Source organism: Giraffa tippelskirchi, chromosome 9, assembly GCF_054371585.1.
Source record: "Giraffa tippelskirchi isolate mGirTip1 chromosome 9, T2T-mGirTip1v1.2.pri, whole genome shotgun sequence".
NCBI lineage: Eukaryota > Metazoa > Chordata > Mammalia > Artiodactyla > Giraffidae > Giraffa > Giraffa tippelskirchi.
Genome location: NC_137283.1, coordinates 56,793,362 through 56,815,166, shown reverse-complemented (window position 1 = coordinate 56,815,166; position 21,805 = coordinate 56,793,362). Strand labels below are relative to the sequence as shown.

At 61.8% G+C, this 21,805-nt stretch overlaps 1 protein-coding gene across 17 annotated transcripts in view; it reads right to left on the bottom strand.

Moving 5' to 3' along the window:
* IQSEC1 (IQ motif and Sec7 domain ArfGEF 1) overlaps positions 1–21,805 on the bottom strand; it is a 297,962-nt gene that overhangs the window by 34,054 nt on the left and 242,103 nt on the right. Inside the window, exon 1 of one of the 17 annotated variants that reach the window (XM_081526499.1) lies at positions 19,475–19,741. The exons of 14 other annotated variants lie outside the window; for them this stretch is intronic. In XM_081526499.1, coding sequence (XP_081382625.1) covers positions 19,475–19,539 — 65 coding nt within the window. In that variant the 5' untranslated portion in view covers positions 19,540–19,741. Of the gene's footprint in view, positions 1–19,204; positions 19,344–19,474; positions 19,742–21,805 lie in introns of those variants that run through there. 2 more of the 17 variants (XM_081526492.1, XM_081526497.1) reach the window with 2 other exon arrangements.

The window sequence follows — 21,805 nt, the reverse complement described above, 5'->3', positions numbered from 1 at the left end:
GTGAACGACTGGGCAGAAGCAAGCAGACCATACACCGTCTTGAGCCTGAGAACATCACTCCTCCCTGGTCCTGAAGAGAAGAAACACACGCTAGACCCCAAGGGGGTCTCCCTAATCCGAGCCAGAGCCCTGGTGAGCACAAGACACGTTACGGGGGGAACCCCGGGTGCTGACAGGCACGCTGGCCTCAGTTTTTCAGGGCACCAGCTAGACCTGGTCATCGAACTGCAACCCTGCAGATGCTGGAGCTGAATCCACGGAGGCGATGACTCAGGCCCCTCTGTCCTGGCCAGACCTCAGCTCTGGATGCCCAGGGCGGCCTGCCCCAGGGACACAGGCCGCTGGCCCAGCTCCCAGCAGCCCCGAACGCCTCTTCCTCACCAGGGCGCTCGCCCAGCCAGGTCTCCACCTCCCGTCACCCAGGAATCCCGCCTCTCTTGGGGAAGCTTCTGTCCATCAGCCAGGATCGGACACTCCAGAGTCGGCCCTCAGCTGCACACGGGGATTCGAGACCACGTGCAGACCCCGGGCTGTGTGCAGATTGAGGGTCGGGCGGGCCCCGTGCACACCACTGCCGTTTCCCGACCGTTCAGTTCCCGGGACGTTTCGTGAGAGTCGGGGGTGCGGCCAGCGCTCTGGGCAGATGCTCCTGATTCGGCCTCCCTTTCCCAGAGATTCTCACGAAAGAAGCAAGGCCAATACGCAGAGGTGCATGCAAGGAATTCCACTGCCGTGTTGTGTCTGATCATAAAAACTTGGAAATAATCTAAATGCCTGTCAACAAGGGACTGATTTACATAAATCACACATCAATATAATAGAAACAACGTTAAGAGGGGGACGGTCTGGCCTGATGGAAGTTCTTATGAAAAACAGTGGGGGGACCTTTCTGGCTGACGCGAGTTTAATACAGGCTGCGAAGCCAGTCAGTGATGCGGACTGAGAAGCTGGAACAGCCCCAGCCCTGCCGTCCACCACAGCTATCGGCTTACAGGGGAAGACCGTCTGGAGCTCCAGGTGGGTTCTGAAGGCTGGGGCTCGCCCCCACCTTCTGCGAGCCTAGGCAGACAGCACTGATCCGTCCCTGACTCGCTCCTGCAGGCCTGTGAGCACCGCCTCCCGCAGGACCACGACAGACTGGGGGCGCGTGCCAACACCAACGACAGCTCGAGGCCGCCTCCCACCGAGGGCTGGAGCGCACGGCCAGGGACTACCTGAGGCCGGCGGTCAAGCCTCTGTCGGGCTCATGGGCAGAGGACAGAGCGGATGGCTCCGGGGGACGGAACTGAGACCCACGTAGCCCGGCTCGAGGAAGAACGCTCTCACGCAGTTGGGGCTGCTCTGGGGGTGATGAGCTCCCTGTCACTGGAGGTGTGCAAGCAGCAGCAGGGCAGACACCTGTCAGAGGTGGGGCAGAAGGACCTCTGCCACTGACAGACTGACGTCTGTACAGTCAGTACACGGAGACAGCCTTCAAAGCCCTCGGCTCGTGAAAAGCGCTTTGTAAGTGCGGTCTCCAATTATTCTCTGACCAAAAAGGCCCCACCTGCAGGTCCCAGCAGTGAGAGGCGGGAGGGGCAGGTGGGCCAGTCCCCAGGCCAGGGTCACCCGCCCTGCCTGCTAGACGGGCCTCCTTCTGCGGGCACCACCCATGGCCAGAGCTGTAAATGTTGCTGAAGGGGCTGCTGGTGGGGGGTGGGGGGTGGAGGGGTCCCCAGAAAGGACCCGGGCTCCAAGGCCAAGATGCCACATCCCCACTCCAGCTGATGAGTGAGTCAGGCAGGGGGCCCTCGGCCACATGGACATCTCTAACTATGGCCTCTGAGGTCATGAATGACTTTTCTTAAGAAAGATGCCAGTCCTAGGAGGCTGTGGGCAGAAGCAGGGACCCTCTGCTCACCCCCAGCACCGATGATGCTGACGACAGAAATAACAGCGTCTACAGAGTCAGGGCTGTTTAGTCCCCGCGACCACCGACACACTTCACGGGCACAGAGAGGCTGGCCCACCCCGAGGACACACAGCTCACAAGTGAGATCAGAGCCCACACTCACACCCCCTGTGCTTGAACAGCTTGCTCACACACACACACAGAGCAACTCTCCCTGTCAACCCTTGGGGTATATGGGTGCCGTGTTGGGTGATTAACCTACATGGCCTGTAACCCACCCGCCACCCCTGGGACCAGGGCACGCTGGGCCAGTGTCCATTCCGCAGATGAGGAGCGTGGGGTGCTGAAGCTGAATCGCCGGGTCGTGGGTGCCGGGGACTAGACTCCTGTTGGGTGCACCTGCCAGCTGGCAGCAGAGAGGAAGTGTGTGCCCCTGGGGGCAGGGCGGGGGTCCAGGGCCTGGCATCCTGGGGTCGTGTGTGCTACTGCTGCTGCTAAGTCGCTTCAGTCGTGTCCGACTCTGTGCGACCCCATAGACGGCAGCCCACCAGGCTCCGCCGTCCCCGGGATTCTCCAGGCAAGAATACTGGAGTGGGTTGCCATTTCCTTCTCCAGTCCATGAAAGGGAAAAGTGAAAGTGAAGTCGCTCAGTCATGTCCGACTCCTAGCGACCCCATGGACTGTAGCCTACCAGGCTCCTCCGTCCATGGGATTTTCCAGGCAAGAGTACTGGAGTGGGGTACCATTGCCTTCTCTGGGGGGTTGTGTGTAGTCATGACATAAGCCAGCCTGGGATGCATGGCGCCAGCGGTGGTCACATCATCTGGAAAAGCCACTGTCTTCTGAGTGGGCCAGCCCCATGCAGAGGAAGAGCCATCTGCAGGCCTGCCTGTGGTCAGACATCCACGCCAGAGCCACCTCCAGACTCCCGGCAGAGTGCCCAGGCCGGAGCAACACAGCCTCCCAGACATACACGCTCCCTCACGCCTCTGCCATGCTCTGTTCAGGGTTTCTGATTCCCAGAAAGAGAGGTTCAAGCCAGAGTCAACAGCAGTCTTCATAAGCCCTCCCTCCCCACCCCCGCCGGGGCTCCTGCGGCTCTGTGGTCACATTAGCAGAGGTCTATCGCTTGGGACGGGGAGGGGACGGGTCCTGCTCTGCGCTAGCTTCTGGGCGACAGATGCACACAGACCAGGGCAGGGTCTGAAGGAGAGGGAGGGTGGGAAGGGACTGGTGGCCGTGTCCCCCATCGAGGGACCACGGGAGCAGAGATGGGGTGAAGGTAGCGTGGCTTCAGGAGGCAAAGTGTCAGCAGCTCAGCGCCTGGTGGGGTGGGGGGCTGCCTTGGGGAGTGCAGGCATTCCCGCAGGGCCTGGAAAACCAGTCTTCAGGGACAGAGCTGGCTTGTGGTGGGTCATGCCCCATATACAGTCAGCCAGCTTGCCACAACACAGGCTAAGTCCGCATATATAATCCCTGCCGTGACCCCATTGAGAAGGCCTGGCTCCCCCTCCCTCTGCTGATGGGAGAAGGGAGACTCAGGGTTCGGGGTGGGCCCAACGTTGCAGAGCTCGGACCACAGCCAGGATTCAAGCGCAGATCACCCTCCCAGGCTTTCGACTCTGTGAGACGTGCCAGGCCTGGAGGCAGCCACCCTCCCCAAGGGCTGGCCTGGCCCCGAGCACCAGCGGACAAGGACACAGAGGGCTGGATCTGAAGGGAGAGGTGAGTGTGTAAAGGGACACAGAGCTGGTGTGCCAGCAAGGAGGGGGTGGAGCGGGCTTCCTGGGAGGCTGCTCCTGCACCGGTCATCCACACCCGCCTCCAGGGAGGCCTAAAGCATCACACCTGGGACTGCAGCTGGTAAGTGGTCCTTAGGATGGACGGCTGGCTGGCCACCGAAGGAACTAATGGGTCCCGGGGAGGGGGAGCTGCAGACCTCCTGTTCTCAGGGAGACACTGGGTACCTTCCCTAGTGGGCAGGTCGGGTAGAAGGACCTCAGGATATGTGGACACAGAGGCAGCGAGGGCCTCCGGTGAGAGCTCAGGGGCCTCCAGGCACTGCTGAGGGACTGGGGGAGGCTGGAGCTGCAGCTGTCCAAACAGCCACCTGAACACCCAACATGATTTCTGCTCGGTCAGTGAGGAGCACTGTCTTAAAGCTGAGGGAGGGGATGAGCTTTCTGGACAGTCGAGGCTGCCCTGAGGGCTTGGTGGAGGGTGGGAGGGTCTGGCTTTCACCCAGGTCCCCAGTCTGCTTTAGTGGGGATACACCGTGATTATAGAGGAGCTGAATGAACCTGTGCCCGGCCCTGGGCATGCCCTCTGTGCTGGCCGGTGGACTCCTGGAACGCAGGCCCCTCACCCCCACCAGCCGCCCCGTCTCAGCCGACAGCGACTCCGTCCTTCCAGCTGCTCAAGTCAATAACCTGATGGCCGCTCTTGGCAACCAGCTTGCTCACACTCCACGCGTCATCCGTCAGCAGAGCAGGCTCTGCCACCCTCAAAAGAGCCAGCATCGGACCACTCAGCCTGCCCACCCCACCCCTCCGCGTCGGGGCTGGCCCGGCCTGTGCAGCCCCTGCCTCGTCGCTGGGTTCTGGCCACAGCCTCCCAGTCGGCTCCTCTGACCCCTCCCCCCCACCACCTCACCGCCCCCCCCACCCCATTCAGCAGCTGGGACCCATCGAGACACAACTTGGACTGGGCGCCTGGTCTGCTGCCCCTCCCGGGGCTCCGTGGCCCGGAAGGCTCTCTCACCCCAGGGCCTTTGCATGTGCTTCTGCTCTGCTGGGGTCTTCCCACACGGCCACCTGGCTCTCCCCCTTGCCTCCTCCAGGTCTCTGCTCCAAGGCCACTCGAGTCTCAGGGAGCCCCAGCCCTCCCCCACCCTCCTGGGTGCAGCTCTGCAGCACCATGCCGCCGTCTACGGGAATGTCTGTGCCACGAGGTCTGGGCCCCACAACAGCGTCTGGCACCCAGAGGCACGCACACTCCCAGCCGCTCCGAGCCGTGTTAGAAGGGCCCAGACTCCCGAGGGCTGTGCTGTCTGCCACACGGGCCCCAGGTCTGTGCAGTGGGACCCGGGCCGGGTGTACACTGACTTATGGGAGACGGCCTTGGCCCTGGGCCTGGGGACAGTGGGGTTTTGGAGCCACAGAGACTGGAACCCGCCTGAACTTACCTCTATGCAGAAAACCCACACAAACACGACTCAGAACTGTCTAGAAACAGGGCTTTTAAAGGCAAGCCGGCAGCTTTTCTACCTCCCCACCATAACTTTCAGGCTCAAGAAGGACAAGGACCCTCTGGCCGGGCACAGCCACCCCCTCCCAGGGTGCCCAGTGGGCAGACTTGAGGTACCTGCAGAGGGTCTCGGACATGTGGCCCCCAACCCGGGCTGGTCCCCAGACTCCCCCGGGAGATTCGGCAGCCAATTCCTGCCTGTCAGGAGATCCCCGGAATTCAAAGGGTCAGCCAGCACCGTGGCCCCAGAGACTGGACTTCTAAAGGAGTCTTGGCCAGTTGTGACCTGGGGGCCGTCTGGAATCCCAATGACCCAGCCTGGCACCTCCCGTCGGACGCAGAGGAAACAGGCCCGGCCAGCCCCCTCCCTGCCTGCTGCCCTCCAGTCCCGCCTCTGGATACCCACCCCGCTGAGTCCAGCCCACGTGGCTCTGTTTGGTCTACACAGAGCGGTGCTCACCGTCTTCCTCTTCCTTCTTTTTTTTTTTTTTAACTCCTCTTCCTTCTTACGTTAGAACTAGGCACCAGGAACATTCGTTCATCCCGATTTCTGGCTTCTCTTTGATAAAATGAGCAGAGAACATATTCCCGGGTGGCATCCATCGCTAAGCTGAGTAGTGGCCACCAGCCCTGGGTGGACAGCCGCCTGCCTGTCCCGCGGCCACCGGGGCTGGGCCTGCTTCACAGATGCCAAGGGCGCAGAGCCCCAGGCACGGTCCAAGTGCCCCGGAGGCGTGCCGCCCCCTGACCTGAGCCCAGTTTCACACCAGCAAATGGTCCTCACTGCCCCAGGGCTGTGCGCACAGCGAGTGCTTGGCCTCCAAACCTGGGCCCGGACAGGGTCCTGCTGCAACAGCCCATGATCCGCAAGAACAGCCAATGCTACGCGAAGCCGGGCGTCACAATCGAGACCCAGGACGGCCGAAAGTAATAAACAGACGAAGTGTTTAAAGAGGAGAGTGATTTAAGGAGCTCACCAGTTCTATCCTCTCTAGAGATTTTCTCAGGACCCGGAAAGTCTTATTTACCAAACCACGGATGTGGGCAGCGGGCTGCACAGGGACCACGATGTAGACATGAAACACAGGAGCCCGCTGGAAGATCTGACCTCCCCAGGAGCCCCCCAACCACCCCTCTGCCCCAGGCTGGCCACTCCAGTCCGTGAATGTTCACTGAAGCCAGCTCTGTGACACAGCCAGGTCAGGGCCGGAGACACGGGGGACACTACATCGATAGCTGGCATCAGGAACAGTAATGGTGACGTGCTGGGCACTGCAGGCTTGGGGAGCAGAGCCCAGGCCCCAGCGCCAGAGGCGGGAAGCTCCCTAGAAGGCAGGCACCCTCTGTCTGGACACCAGGAGGGACCCTGGGCAGTGACGGAGGGCTCTTCTCCGCTCAGGACCCCCGTTTCTCAAGGCTGAGCAGTGGAGGCGGGGTCCACCATGGGCACAAGGCCGGTGGGTCACGCCTGGGGCTGCAGGAACCCGAGGGTTCGGGACCCCGCAAGGCTCGATGGGGAGGGGGCGCTGGACCCCAGCGCTGGGGCAAGGCCGGGGGAGGGTCCCGGTTTCAGCTGGGGTGGTGGTGGCGGGGGGACGGCAGTGGTGTCCTGGAAAGGCACCTCCATCCTTCCTTGCAGCAACCCTCAGCAGCCCTTGGTGACAAGAGGCCTGAGCCGGCTGTGACGGGGGATGGGGAAAGCGGCTGGACCGTGGGCCAGTGACAGGCCAGAACAGGGGGATGTTGATGCCTGTCCTCGGGTCCTGGAAGACACTCTGTGGGGCTGGGGGGTGCTGGTGGGAGGGGGACGCTGGCTGGTGGGGTCGGGGGAGGAGGGGGCACGGGGCTCTGAGGAGAGTGGGGCTGAGGGCCGGGGAAGGGCCCCCCCAGCCATCTAGCCACTGCCTTCCATGCCACGTGGGCACAGCTCACTGGCCTGACTGCCCCATCCCCTCCGGGGCAAGGACTGCGGCCGTGACCCCCACTGCCCCGAGGCCTGTCCTGCTGGAGATGAGGTCCAGCCCCGCTCTGCCTCCTGGGCCGCAGCACCGGCTCTAATTACAGGCACAGAGGCCTCCAGGAGTGGCTTTCGTACACGTATAAAAATACAGGGCTTGGAACAATGGACTCCTCTGAGCGGGAGGCTATTTTTAGAGTGCCGCTTCCTACACCAGCATCCAGCATCTCCCAGTCTGTCAGCTGCTGCTGGCGAGACAGGCTTTGAGCCCACCGGAAGAAGTGCAATGTTGGGATGCCCGCGCTGTGGGGCACCGCCCCGGGTCCCAGGGGCCTGCAGGGCATTCACCACCCCATGGAGTCCCAACGTGAGCTGGTGAGAGTCTGCATGGGGGGTCCGGCCCCCCACCTGAGCCTCAGCTTTGCCACCGCGGATCAGGGGACAGGGCGCCAGGGCGAGGAGCCCTGCACATGGCCGGGAACCCCTCCAGGGGGCCAGGGCCGCGCCCTTCCTCAGACAGGCCTGTTCTTTCCAGCGCACGGCCAGAGGGAAGGAACACGCGTCCGCTGGGCCTCCAGGCCCTCGCCCTGGCCTGCCAGCCTGTTTCCAAGTCACCCTTCCGGCCCCCGGGAAGGGGGCGTCTCCAGCGTCTCTGGCACAGGGCCTTGCTCCGAACATAAAGAACGTCTGTCTGCCTGCCTGCTGGAGCCGGGCTGGACCTCCCTGCGGCTCCGCGTTGAGTCACTCCCATCAAAATAGCCCGGACAGCCAGAGGGTCAGAGGTCAGAGGTCAGCCCCGAGAGGCTGCAGTCGGGTCCGGTGCGGCCCCGGGGTTCGGAGTGTGGCCAGCATGGGCCGTGAGGGTCACCCTGGCAGGAGGGGCGGGGAAGGGGGTCCTGCGGCTACTGTGCCGTCTCCCCGCACCTCCACCGCTGCCCCCAGCTCTTCATTGCGGGCTGGGAGTCTGAAGACTTGTTCTGTCGCGACTCCGCCTCAGAAAGCTGGCTCCGGTGGCAAGGGAGGGGGCACACCCCCGGCTCAGTCCCCTGAGGCTGGGGACAGGGCTTGGGGAGCTCAGAGAGCCCTCCCTGCACGAGTGACTGGCCATGCTACACGAGCAATGCCGCCTGTGACTGCGGGGCTCGATGAACCCGTCCATCCACTCAGCACACGTTGAGACACGAAGGATGAGGCCCACAGGACGCTGGGGGTCAGGAGGTGGGCCTGACACACCCCACCTCCCTCCCGGAGCAGGGCCTCGGACCCCAAATGCCTGGACTCTAGGATCCTTGGGCGCCCCTCCCCCACTGCCTGGCATGGCACCCAGGCCACCTCACCATCCTTGCCTGCAGCCAGGCTCACCCCTCCTTGTTCACAAGCGAGCAGGGACACAGGGCCCGGCCGGCAGGCTGGCTCCCCTGGGTCCCAGCGGCCACCACGGGGCCCGCTGCTCTGGTCCGCGTCTGCGCTCACCCCGCCGCCACCCCAAACAGCTGTGGGGCTGGCACGTTTCTCGGAGGGACAGACGCGTGTTCCGAACCCAGAACACTGCCCTCCAGGCCTCGAGTCACAAAGCGACAGGGGCCATGCGTAGGCCGCCTCGGGGACACCCTCTGCCAGGCCCTGGGAGGCCTGCGGGCCGGCACTCACGGGGGCCCCGACAGGAGGTGGGAGCTGACTCCCTCCACGGGTGGCAGACATGCACGTTCAGGCGGCCGAACTCCAGCTGGCGGGGGAGCCCCAGGGCTCTGGGTGGGGGCTGGCGCAGTGCTGCACACACGGCATCACCCTCAGTCCCGGGAGGTCCCACTTGGCCTGGGGATCTCTCCCCACACACTGGGGGGCTGAGCAGCAGGCCTGGGGCCAGGCCTGCATCACGGGAGAACCAGGCCTTAAACGCTAGCCCTGTGGCCAAGCGCAGAGATGGGCTGTGAGAAAGCCCTTCTTTATCCTCGCCAGCGCCATCTGGGCTAGGACCAAGGCGAGGGTGGGGCCCAGCCATCTGGGACCCTGGCCTCGGCCCCGGAGGCCTGGCGTCCACCCGGCGGCTCCTCTCGTGGGCCAATGAGAAGGCAGAGCTCTCGGGAGGATGGGGGTCCCCACGAGGGAGCTCACGGGGTCTCAGCACAGAGCTCCAGACGGGCCCCCGACGGTCAGGCCACGTGGGCGCAGGTTCCCGCGTGGAGTCGGCCACGCCCACAGGGGCTCTGCTCTCTGCTGCTCCCTGCAGCCCGTCCAGACCCAGGGGCTCTGAGCCCTACACCACCCTCCCGCCTGTCGTGTCTGCTTGACAGGCTTGCCAAGGACCAGCACTGGCAACTGACTCAGAGAGCAGAAGTCAGGCCTGCAGCCCCGGGACCTGCCGTCCTCAGGGAGCCTGACTTAGAACACCAAGTCCCCGGGGCAGGGCCCCGGAATTCCCACAGCTCCGAGAGGCCCTGCCTTCCACTCTGCTGTGCCCTCCGACAGTTGGATTTTTGAAGGTCCCCCCAAAGTGGCGCCATCACACGGATGATGACCACGATCCCGTGGTGGTCGTGGGCACCGAGCTTCCACTCACCAGACGTGCTCCCTCCTCCATTTCACCCAGACAGTGGTGGTTTAGTCACTCAGTCGTGTCTGACTCTTGCGACCCCATGGACTGCAGGTTCCTCTGTCTGTGGGATTCTCCAGGCAAGGATACTGGAGTGGGTTGCCATTCCCTTCTCCAGGGGATCTTCTCGACCCAGGAATCGAACCCGGGTCTCCTGCACTGCAGGCTGATTCTTTACCGACTGAGCTATGAGGGAAGTCCTAAAAAGCGTCCATCCGAACCCGGACGCCCAGGTGACCCCCTGGGGTGCGCCCACCCATGACAGCCCCCTTCACCCGTCCGTGTGGGGAATGCTGCTCTTCATCTCAGGAAGCGACCCTGGGCAGGTGGCCTCCCCGCTCTGGGCCTCCATGGCCTCCTCGAAGCAACGGACATCAGTCCTGCCACCACCCAGCAGGCACGTGGGGACCGCCTGAGGACCCGCTGTGCCAACTGCACACGCCCAGGTGAGCGCGGGACGCTCTTTCGCCTCTGCACACGGGAGACGAGGGCTCGGTGGACAGTCTGTGAGGTTCTGTCGAGGCCAGAGAGAGACGTGGACACGTGGTGTCCAGGCCAGGACCAGCCTCAGCACGTGCGGGGAGCCAGGCCCCCCGGTGTCACTGCACAGAGCCCCGTCCTTTCAGCCCGCCCTCGGCTCACCTGAGCGCTGGGACCTCCGCTCCCCTCTCCGCGTCTCAAGGGCAGACGGCATCGCCCCTCCCTGTCCACTGCTTCCCGCCCGCCCTCTGCCAAGACCCTCGCCCCCCAGCGAAGCCAGGGCGGCTCTTGTTGGTTCTGACTGTTTGCATCAGGAGGACTCGGGCTTCCAACGCCAGGGCACACTTGGAAAGATTTTTCCAAATACACACACACATACACTCATGGCCAAAAATCTTCCGGGCTGAGCCAAATTAAATACAGAGGCCTCTAGTTATTTCCATACGCGCAAAAGGGACTTAAAGAAAGCAGCTCTCTGTGGCAGGCTCCAGCAGACAGGGCTGGGCCGGGCCCCAGGGACGCCCGACAGGGCAGGGAGGAGGCACCAGCTCAGGAGACAGGCTTCGGGAGAGCAGGCGAGTGGAGAAGGGGCCCGTCACACAGGCCTCCTGCCGGCGGCCCACCCTGTCGGCTGGGACTGGGCGCGGGGCCTGCTCGGGGCCCGGGACATTGTTGGCCCAGCAGTGCCGTCCCACCCAGACGGGGCCCACAAGCTGCCTGACCAGCCCCCCACTGCCACAAAGCACTGTAAACCTGCAAATCTTCCAGGTCCTTGCCGACTTAAAATCTCTGTCACGGTCCCAACTCCTGGGGGCCAGCGCCCACACCCCCTCCCACAGGGCCCTGTCCCCCATGTGCTCTGGCCTCTGGAGCTGTCCACAACCCTCCTGGGACACTGGATGCCCACAGCGGAGGCGGCATCGCCCGCAAGAGGCCTCAGGATCCCGCTGACCCGGGAGGCGCACGTCTGTCACCCTGGAGGGCAGTCTTGGGATCTCAGCAGAGGCAAGCACGATGCTCAGGGTTCCTGTATACCTGCCTCCCCTCCGACGCCCCCCAGGACGGGACCGCGCAGACACCCTGTCATCTTCTGGGGGCCAGCGGTCAGCGAGGGCTCCCGCTCAGAGCTGGAGGTGAGGAGGGGCTCACCTCAGCGGGAGGCTGAGGCAGGGGCTCTCTCACCTGCCCATTTACTTGATGGAAAAACTGAGGCACCGAGGGGATGTGACTGAGCGAGGTGGGGAGGGGGGCTGACCGAGCACTGGGCCGCTGGTCACGGTGCTTGACGCCCCCGCCTCCACTGTCTCTTCCTGGGGGTGGGGGGTGGCCTGCCTGCCTTGTCTGACCCTGACCCCCTCCCGCTTGCCTCTCAGGACCTGAATCTGAGGCGTGGCGACGGGTCCTCCTCAACAACATGCAGCCCCCGGGGCCCCCGCGGTGAGGGCCTGGTGAGGGGAAGGATGCTGCCTCTCGACCACCAGCACAACAGCACAGAGCCCTGCCCCGTCTGGTGCCTGGCAGGCAGGAGCTGTGTGCCCTGAGGCAGGCGGCTAGGCCCCTCTGTGCCTCAGCCTCTCGGCCATAAGATGAGGGTGCCGTCCAGTTCACAAGGCCGCCGTGAGGGTCAGATGGCAACACCCCGAGGCCCTCTCAAGCCTCTGCTCAGAAACAGGCACAGAGCCCTGCCCCGTTTGGTGCCTGGCAGGCAGGAGCTGTGTGCCCTGAGGCAGGCGACTAGGCCCCTCTGTGCCTCAGCCTCTCGGCCATAAGATGAGGGTGCCGTCCAGTTCACAAGGCCGCCGTGAGGGTCAGATGGCAACACCCCGAGGCCCTCTCAAGCCTCTGCTCAGAAACAGGCATCCGAGCATGGGACCCACGACCTCAGGAGCAGAGTGGGGCGCTGCCCAGGTGGCTCTCTGACTGCATTTGGTTAGGCGCCCTGTGTATGCCCAGCCCCGTGCCAGACGCGGGGGCAGGGACAAGAACCCGTTTGGAAGAGCCAGAGCCACCTGCTGCATGCCAGGCTGAGACACCGTGCCGGGAGGGGGGTCATGTGTATGGGGGGGGCGGTCCGGGCTGACTCCCGCCTCTGGGGTGGGCAGTGTGGGGAGGGGGACGGACTCAGGAGCCAGGGCAGGAACTGCAGGACAGACAGACAGAAGGGACAGGGGCCGCCCAGGCAGCACCCGGGCGGGGAGCCCTGTCTCCCACGCCAGACAGAAGTGTGCTTGGAGGCCGTGGATCAGGCCACCTGGGGGCAGGCGAGAGGAGGGGCCCGTGTGACTGGGGGGAGACGGGGCGCAGGGGGGTGAGAGGCAGCAGGCAGGCCCCGCGGGGACAGGGAGCAGAGAGCCCAGTCCTGCCTAAGGCCTGATTGGAGGGCCTGCTCTGCCCCGTGGGGTGGACCTCACTCGGGCCCCAAGGCAAGACGCTGGCTGGGGATTCTGGGTCCCCAGGCTGGGCCGCTGGAGGGACCCACCTGGGCAACACAACAGCTCCACCACCAGAGGTGAGGCCAACCACACAACAGGCCCTCCAGTTAACATCCCCACAACTGCGATTTGCCTAATTTAGGGCAAGGAAGAAAAAGCGCCCGTGGGGGCCATCCCGCCCTTTGCATACGCTTGGGGGGTTTCCATGGTGAAGAGTTTAAAATAGTGCTAGGAATCTGCTGTCCACATCGAGGCCTGTCATCTAACTTCCTGGGCCATTTGGCCATTTTTACTGAGTGGAGGAAAAAAAAAGTAACAAGGCCAGCACATTTAATTTATGACTCTGAGAAAGCTGAGGGCCAGAGGGAACAGAGAGCCCGGGTCTGCCCAGCTGAGCCTGCCCCGGGCGGGCGCACAGCACAGGGAAAAAGCACTTCCCAGTCACTTCCTCCCCTCTGCGCCGCCCACCCGCACGGGACAGTCCCGGGCTGGACCAGGCTCTACACTGCGAAGTCAGAGCAGGTACTAAGAACCTGGGAGCAGGTGGCCTTTCCTGATCGCAGGCTACCAGCCCAGCACCGCCCAGCGCCCCCACTCCTACGGCCCGGGGGATCTGGAGGACTCCTCTCACCCCTAGGTGACCTCATGGCAAACACGCCTCTGAGACACAAGGCCACTGGCCAGAGCTTCCAGGGCGCCGCATCCGCTCTGCAAAGTGGACGCGTGGCGGCTGGGCGGCATCTGAGCCCCGGGGGGCGGGTCCCACACTGTCTACTCCTCGCCCACCCGCGCTTCCTGCGTCTGCCCCCCTCCCCACTGCAGAGAGCTCCAGCCCCGTCTCCCCCAACCATGTCAGGGAGGGAGGAAGATACACTTTAACCAGAAGACCAGATCTACGCAGTGCAAAGCCGGGACTACGTGATTTTCATTTTTCTCACCTCAGTCTCCTCATCTGTAAAATGGGTCTAATACCAGCCACTTCACAAGGCTCTTAGAGGGTCAGAGAGGCCAGGTGTGTGCAAGGTTCAAAGGTCACCCAAACGTCAGGTACTGTCCTTTTTATCCTGTAGCCGGTTTCAAGCGTGGATCAAACCTGTGTCAATTCCAGACCCACCAGAGCCAGGTGCGAGTCCCCTTCCTGCCTGCAAGTCCTGGGCACCAGTGGGGGTGTGCCCAGCCTCGAGGGGCCGCTTCCCCATCCCGTGGCTGACTTCACCCTAGCTCTGCCGAGGCCCTGGACACAACACGGTCTAGCCTGCGTGGGCGGTGCAGTCCTCAGCTGCGAGCGGGACTATGAGCACACACGCCAAAGCCCACGGCCGGGTCCCTCCTCACCAGGCTTCCGTCGGGGCCCCCGGTCAATGCCACCACACACCACGAGCAGCCCTGGGTCGGCCCGCCGCCAAAAGGAGTGGCCACCCGCTCCCGGATAGGAACAGCATCCTGGGGCCCCTGGCTCTGCAAAGAGCTCGAGGCTACCATCCACCACGTGTTTCAGCAGTGTTGAAGCACTCTGTGTGGACTGACTTCTCTAAGGAGTGCCTCCCGTCAAATGGGGGAACTGAGGCAGAGCAAGGCTAAGGAACGTGCCCCCGATCACACAGCGTCTACAGCATCCGCCTCCTAGCTGCTGGCCCCAACCCCCTCCCTCAACAAATGACCCCCGGGTCCCACGGCTCTTCATCCACAGAGGGGGATGCCCAGGCCCAGAAAGGGGATGTGACATGATGCCTGATGCCCGGGCTCCTGGGGAGGTGCCCTTCTCTGAAATGGTCAGGATCAAGAACAGCCCTGCAGCGGCTGTAGCTCACATGTACTGCGCTCTTACTAGTATGATGAGGCACTGTTTTCAAGGTTTCCCTCGGACAAATGCATCCAGTTCTCACACCACCAAGCCTCCCAGCTAGAGACAGGGACTGGCACCAGAAGGAAGTGCTCACGTCAGCATGCAGACAGACACCCATGCTGCCTGGGGAACCCGAACCAGGAGGCTCTCCGCTGGGGCTTTTTCAAAGTTTCCAGCTTTCTTACTGGTCCTTGTCTCCTCCCACGGGATGGAACTCAGCAGCCCACACACACGTGTGTCCCCCAGTGACGTCGAAGGCTGTGGCCCTGGGCTTCCTCACCACCCGGAGGCCGGCTGTGTTTACACCGATCCCTAGGCACGTCAGGGGACAGTCGGCCTTTGTCCCCGAGACCCCACGGCACACCAAGACTGGCCTGGGGCAAGCGTGCTACCCGCAGAGTGCAGCAAGTCGTAGGGAGCAGGGGGCCTCATCTGTCTGGCATCCAGCTAGAGTGTCTGGGAAGCAGCTCTGGGGTCTGCGGTGTCCGGCAAGACACCAGGAGGATGGACAGAGTTTGTTACCCGCCTGCCAGCCAGCTGGCAAGTTCAGGAAAGCCTTGGGAATCCCCACAGCAGAGGTTTTTAGACCCCTGTTCTGTGCTACGGGGAACACACGAAAGGTTCCGTTTGTGATGTGACTTGTTTTGTTTAAGATTACTGAGTCCCGGAGGAGGCACAGCCTGGCTGTAATGAGTGCAGACATCAGGGTCAGGCAGTCGGAGATCACATCTCAGCTGCTGGACTCACTGGCTGGTGACCTGGACAAGTCATATAACCCTCCCCTAACTCTCAAAAACTGCTTTGAGAACTAAGTACTTCACTGAGTTCACCAAAACGGCAACCGTTGCTGTTGTTTTTATTATTATAACAACCTTTGAACAAAGAGGAAAAAGCAAGGCCGTCATAGCTTCCCCATCTATACATGGAGGGAGGGGACCCTGGCTGTGGCTCCACACCTGGGCCTGAAGTTCACAATGAACTATCTCCAGGTCAAGAAGCTGCAAACCAAGGAAATAAAATGGAAAGAACAGCCCTTTCCATCAAGGAGCAGAGACGCTCCGGGCAAGTACGAAGAAGGCGTTAAAAGCGATTAGAGTCATCACTTCATGGCAAACAGAAGGGGGAGAGGTGGAAGCAATGACAGATTTCATTTCCTTGGGCTCCAAAATCATGGCAGAAGGTGACTGCAGCCATTAAATTAAAAGACGCTTGCTCCTTGAAAGGAAAGCTATCCAACCTACACAGTGTATTAAAAAGCAGAGACATCACTTTGCCCACAAAGGTCCATATAGTCAGAGCTGTGGTTTTCTCCAGTAGTCATGTACAGATGTGAGAGTTGGACTGTAAAGAAGGATGAGCACCAAGGAATTGATGCTTTCAAATTGTGGTGCTGGAGAAGACTCTCTAGAGTCCCTTGGACTGCAACAAGATCAAACCAGTCAATTGTAAAGGAAATCAACCCTGAATATTCACTGGAAGGACTGACGCTGAAGCTCCAATACTTCGGCCACTTGATGAGAAAAGCCGACTCAGTGGAAAAGACCTTGATGCTGGGAAAGATTGAAGGCAGGAGGAGAAGCAGGCGACAGGGGATGAGATAGTTAGACAGCATCACTGACTCAATGGACGTGAGTTTGAGCAAACTCCGGGAGGTAGTGAGGGACAGGGAAGCCTGGCGTGCTGCAGTCCATGGAGTTGCAAAGAGTCAGACACGACTGAGCAACTGAGCAACAACAGAGAGAGCAACTAGGTGGTTTCAGCCCCCAGTGCAGACTCCAGAAACCAGCCTTCACCCCAGACCCCAGCAAGAAAGCAAGCAGAGGGGAGCGCGTGGCGATGGGACAGAGGGCTGCCACCGCTGGGCGTGGACCAGGCATCTACAGCCACCAGGCCAAGCAGCACAGGCCCCACAAGGTATCCGGGGCCCCATCTCACGGGTAAGAAAATCAAGGCTCAGACAGGGGAGGCGATACATCTGAAGCCACGCGGCTGGGAAGAGTCAGGTTCTGTGCGACCTGGAGGTCTGGGCGCTGGGCCACACGGCTTCACACGAGTGTTATCTGCTCCCCTACGCCGAGCCTGGGGCCAGGAAGAGGCAGGTCTTGGTAAGGGTTTGGTGAGTGAATAAAGGAACACAGGAAATGCGTCGTGGCCGCCCCTGAGGCTGCACATGTCTCTCCAGAGAACAAGCCCCCTCAGGGCCTGGAAGTGCGTGCATCCACTGGTGCCTTGTGCGTGGAGGACGGCCATGCCCGGCATGTGCCCAGCGCCGTGCACAAGGTTTGGCTCCGGGCTTGGGGGACACATGCTCAACTCAGGAGCAGCCACGGCAGCCGGAAGGCACCAGGCCACGTCCCCCTCCATGATCACTGCCGGCTTCCCCTCACGCAGTGGGAACAGCCAGATACTCTAAGGCCAGACCAATTAATTCTTCAAGAGCCATAACGACCTTTAAACTCATTACCGTTTGCTTTTGAGGACCAACGACCAAGCCCACTCAACAGCCTCTGCACAGACACACATGCATAGTCCAGGGGACCCGGGCCACCTCCAAGCCCGTGACCCCTGTGCGGTCGCCCTGCCTCTGGGTTTATTACCAGGCGGATTTTCCACACGTCATCACAATGCAGAGGAAATTTACAAAAGAGGAAGGAAGAGAACTCAGCAGGTCCCGGGTGGTGGGAAGAGCCGAGCGCTGACCCGGGTGACCGTGCCTCTGACAGAGGCCAGGGTGGCCAGCCCAGCGAGGGCTCCCAGACCCACTGGGAGGGCCTCGGGCCCCTCCATGAAGCAGCGGCACCATCTCCTGTCATGGCCGGGGAAACTGAGGCTCACGGGGTATGGAAACTTGCATGACCTCACAGAGCTGAGCTGGGATTTGCAATCAAGTCTGTCTGCCTCCCTGAGCCCCTCTTTCCTGATGCCCTGAGCTGCCCTGGACTCACGGATTCGCCGGGCAAACTGTGATTCCACGTTCCATAGAGCCCAGCCAGGTAAGACCCGCACACACATGTACCCGGAGCTCCCAGGCCCAGTCCAGACTCCTCGAGAAAGCCCTATTTGTCTAGCCCTCACACCATTTGACTGTGCAGCCAGCAGTCCTGTCCGTGTTTCTGAACCAAAGCTGTGTAAATATTAGCACAACCAGCTCAGAGTCCGACTTCCCTGAGCGAAGGCCCGAGGACAGTGGCGGGGCGGGCAGGGACCCTGTGCAGGCCGCCATCAGAACACGTGGGTTTTTACTCTGGGCTCGCCCTGGAAGACTCTGGTCAGGACCCCGGTCCCCACCTTCCTCACTGTGTCCATGTAGAAAGGGAGGGCGGGAGAGGCTTAGGCCACGGAGCACCCAGGACAGGTTCCTGGCGTGCTGCTGGCCAGGGCGGGGGGGGGGGGGGACAGCCATTCCAGGACGGGTGGTCTTGGACCTGTTACACACTGGAGGTGTCCCGAGGCCTCTGGAGCCTGCTGGGTCCCCTCTGGGCCACCGGGAAGGACTCTGAGTCGGGGGCAAGCTGGCTAAGCCTCCCCAGGCCAGGGCAGAGCTGACCCTCTCCCACCCTCCCCCCGGGCACTCAGCAGCAAATGGGCCCCACCTGTGCAGAGGCCCGAGGAGCAGCTGCTCATCACCAGCTCTGACCACAAATGGGCCCCAGTGGGCCTCCCTGCAGCTGGAAGATTCAGACTGGCTGCGTGGAGGGCCTTCCAGTGAGAAGGGATGCAGGACCGGGAAACATTCAGAAGAGGTGGCCTGGACATCCCAGCAGGAAGGGTAACACTGAACAAGTCCTCACGGACAGGCAGACCCCTCAGGACAATGACTCTGAGCTGTGCTCATGGCTATGTCCACTGGCCTGTGGTCCCACAAGGACAGTGGCTCCGAGCTGTGCTCAATGACCCAGAGCAGGGCTTGTACGCATTGGGCACTCAACAAACCACGGAGCCGTGATGCTGACCACAGGAGGCTCAGCCCCAGCGTGCTGCCCTGCGATACGGGGATGTGGGACAGCAAGGAGAGGAATGCAAATGAGTGCGGGGTGGACAGCTGTGTGCGGCAGCGGCACGTGTAGGATGTGAATATCACGGACCCCCCCCTGCCCCCGCCTTCTCGGACTGCTGCCGACTCCAGACAGCTGGCCCTGCAGCTGCAGCTGGCCTGGCCTCCGCCCCAGACGCAAGGAGCGGTGGGTCCTTGGGAACCGCACCCCTACAACCCCACGTGGAGCCTCCAGCCCAGGGACTGGGGTGGGGGGCGCAGGGGGCGGAAGGGAACATATGTGCATTCTCAGTGCAACTGCCAGACACGAGCTGCAGAATTTCTGAACTCAGAGATCAGACGGCTGCAGGTGGGTCCCCCCTCCCAGGAGGCCTGACACAAGCCAGGACCGTTTGTCAACAAATCCCCTCGGCCCCCCAGCCCTGCTCCTCGAGGGGCCTGCAGACAGCTTGGGGGGCAGCTGTGCTGGCGGGCAGAGCGAGGAAATCAATATTCCCAGCACATATACACACTCTCCCCCTCTCTCCGTAAACACAGGCCCGCGGATGCTTAGCCAGCCACCCAGCCACAGGCCCTAGGAGCAGATCAGGGATGGTCTCTGGGACACACACTCATCCCCTCTGACTCCATCCCTGACCACACCAGACACACGTCGACCGACACCCCCAACCCCGTGGCTCAGTCACGGCCACGCAGAACCCCACCTCTGGGCTCCAGCCGCCCCAGCGCACGCCCAGGTGCCCCGGCCCGACCGCCCCGGCGCACCTGCGCAGCCCCGCGCGCTCTCCCCCGGGGTCCGCCCGACACAGGCCCCGGTCCGGCAGCAACAGGCCTGCAGCCAGGCGCGGCACAGACGCCCGCTGGCCGCGCTCCCCCCGCCAGCACCGGACACCCATTCCCAGCGGTCCCCTACGGCACTCGCCCGCGCGGGCTCCCGTCCGACAGTCACGGGGGCGCGCGAGCTCACCCCGCCCAGCGTTCCCGGGCCCCCGGGGCCCCGCATGCCCGCTCACACCCTCCCGGCCAGGTCCTCACCCGCTGTCAAGCTCCAGCTCCAGCAGGGACTGCGTCCGCTCCGAGTTGCAGTGCAGGCACCACATGGCGGCCGCGGCGGGAGCTGGCGGGGCCGGGCGCGCGGGACCCGGGCCGACACCCGACCGCCCGCGCCCGGCCTGCCCGCCACGCGACCAGCTCGGGTCGCCCGGCCCAGTGCCCGCAGGTCCCCGCCGCTCCCGGCTCCAAGTCCGAGCCCCAGGCCGGCAGAGCCCGCCCCGCCGCCGCCCGCCAGGGGCAACGCTAGGCCGGGCCAGAGGAATGTGGTCCGGGCGCGGGAGGGGCCGCGGGGGGCCGGGCCGGGGGCGGGGCCCGCTCTCAGGGGGCGGGGCCTCGGGAGGAGGGGCGAGGCCGCATGGAGATGGGCGGGACCCGCGCGCCGGGGGCGGGGCCTGCTCAGGGGCGGGATTCGCCCGCGGCAGCATCCCCCGCCCTAGCCTTGGGCCCTCCCCTGAGAGGACTACTCACTGGTTCCAAGACGGAGCCCCCTAGCAGACATATGTCCCTCCCGAGCGTGTGAGCACAACAGATACAAAATCCCCAAACCAGCCAACTGTAGACTACTCTGCTAACGGCGCCAAGCCCTGCCAATCCTGACTGTGGCCTCGGTTTATAAAACGGGGCTCGCTCTTTCCCAGATGGCGTAACTCTGGGCTCTAAAGAGACAGAGGAGTGGGTCCCCCCCTGAGCCTGAGGACCCCCTTTGGGGGGCTTTCTGGTGAGGATATGATAGAAGCAGCTTCTTTCTCCCTAAGCCCTCCAGACCCTCTGTCCTCCTCCACCCACAGAACAACGTCCAGACCCCCAGGCAAGCTTAAAGTGATACTGACTAGAATTTTAGAGGCTTTTACTGATATTTGGTCCTCAGTACAACACTGTGATGCAGTTACTACTGGTCCCGCTTATCAAAGGGGGAAACTGAGGCTCAGTTTAACTGGGTTAATGAAAAGGCTTTCCCTCCCTCTCATGGCTCTCCCTTCGATGAGCAATCATGGCATGTTGTTCTCAGTTGGCACATTTATGTATTCTCTGTCCTTGGGCACCTTGAAGGCAGGCACAGTGTGTGGCACCCGCACTTTTGGAATGCTCAGATGTAGTTGGGAGACACCTCAAGCAGACAGACAGGATCAGAACCCCACCTCTCCCGGGCTGCCCCACCCTCAGGTCCACCTCCTGGAGGGCCAGGCAGCTGGCAGGTCTGCAGGGGGCGGAAGCTGTGGGAAGCCACGCATGCAGGGGCTTCTTCACGTGCCCTTTCAAATCTTTCATTTGCAGGGGGGCCAGTGAGGAGTGTTATTCCCAGATGGGGACCTGGGGTGGGTGGGGAACAGTGAAGGAGGAGGACTGGGCTGGCTCAGCCTGCAGCTGGGCAAGGGGCAGGCCCCAGGACCAGTTTAGTACCACAGGGCTCCCAGGCAAGAGGCTGGGCAGGAATGCACAGCCCACCTCCACACCCCTCCTCTTCACTTCTGATGTCTTCTTTGATACATTAAAAATAAATGAAGACAGAATGGGAGAAACTGTTTTCAAATTATGCATCTAATAAGGTCTAGTATGTGAAAAAGCTGGCTTGAAACTCAACATTCAAAAAACTAACATCATGGCATCCAATCCCATCACTTCATGGCAAATAGAAGGGGGAAAAGTAGAAGCAGTGACAGATTCTATTTTCTTGGGCTTCAAAATTACTGCAGGCTGTGACTGCAGCCATGAAGTTAAAAGACACTTGCTTCTTGGAAGAAAAGCTATGACGAACCTAGACAGCATATTAAAAAGCAGAGACATCACTTTGCTGACAAAGGTCCATATAGTCAGAGCTATGGTTTTTCCAGTAGTCATGTATAGATGTGAGAGTTGGGCCATAAAGAAGGCTGAGTGCTCAAGAATTATGCTTTCCAACTGTAGTGCTGGAGAAGACTCTTGAGAGTCCCTTGGACTATAAGGAGATCAAACCGGTCAATCATAAAGGAAATGAACCCTGAATATTCATCGGAAGGACTGATGCTGAGGCTGAAGCTTCAATAATTTGGCCACCTAACGGAAGAGCTGACTCATTGGAAAAGATCCTGATGCTGGGAAACATTGAAGGCAGAAGGCAAAGAGGGCGGCAGAGGATGAGATGGTTAGATAGTGTCACTGACTCAATGAACAATGAATTCATTTGTTCAATAAATTTGAACAAACTCAGGGAGATAGTGGAGGACAGAGGAGCCTGATGGGCTGCAGTCCACGGGGTCACAAAGAGTTGGACACAACTTAGCGACTGAACAACACCAACAACAATCCATATTAGATAAAGGATGCTTACAACTC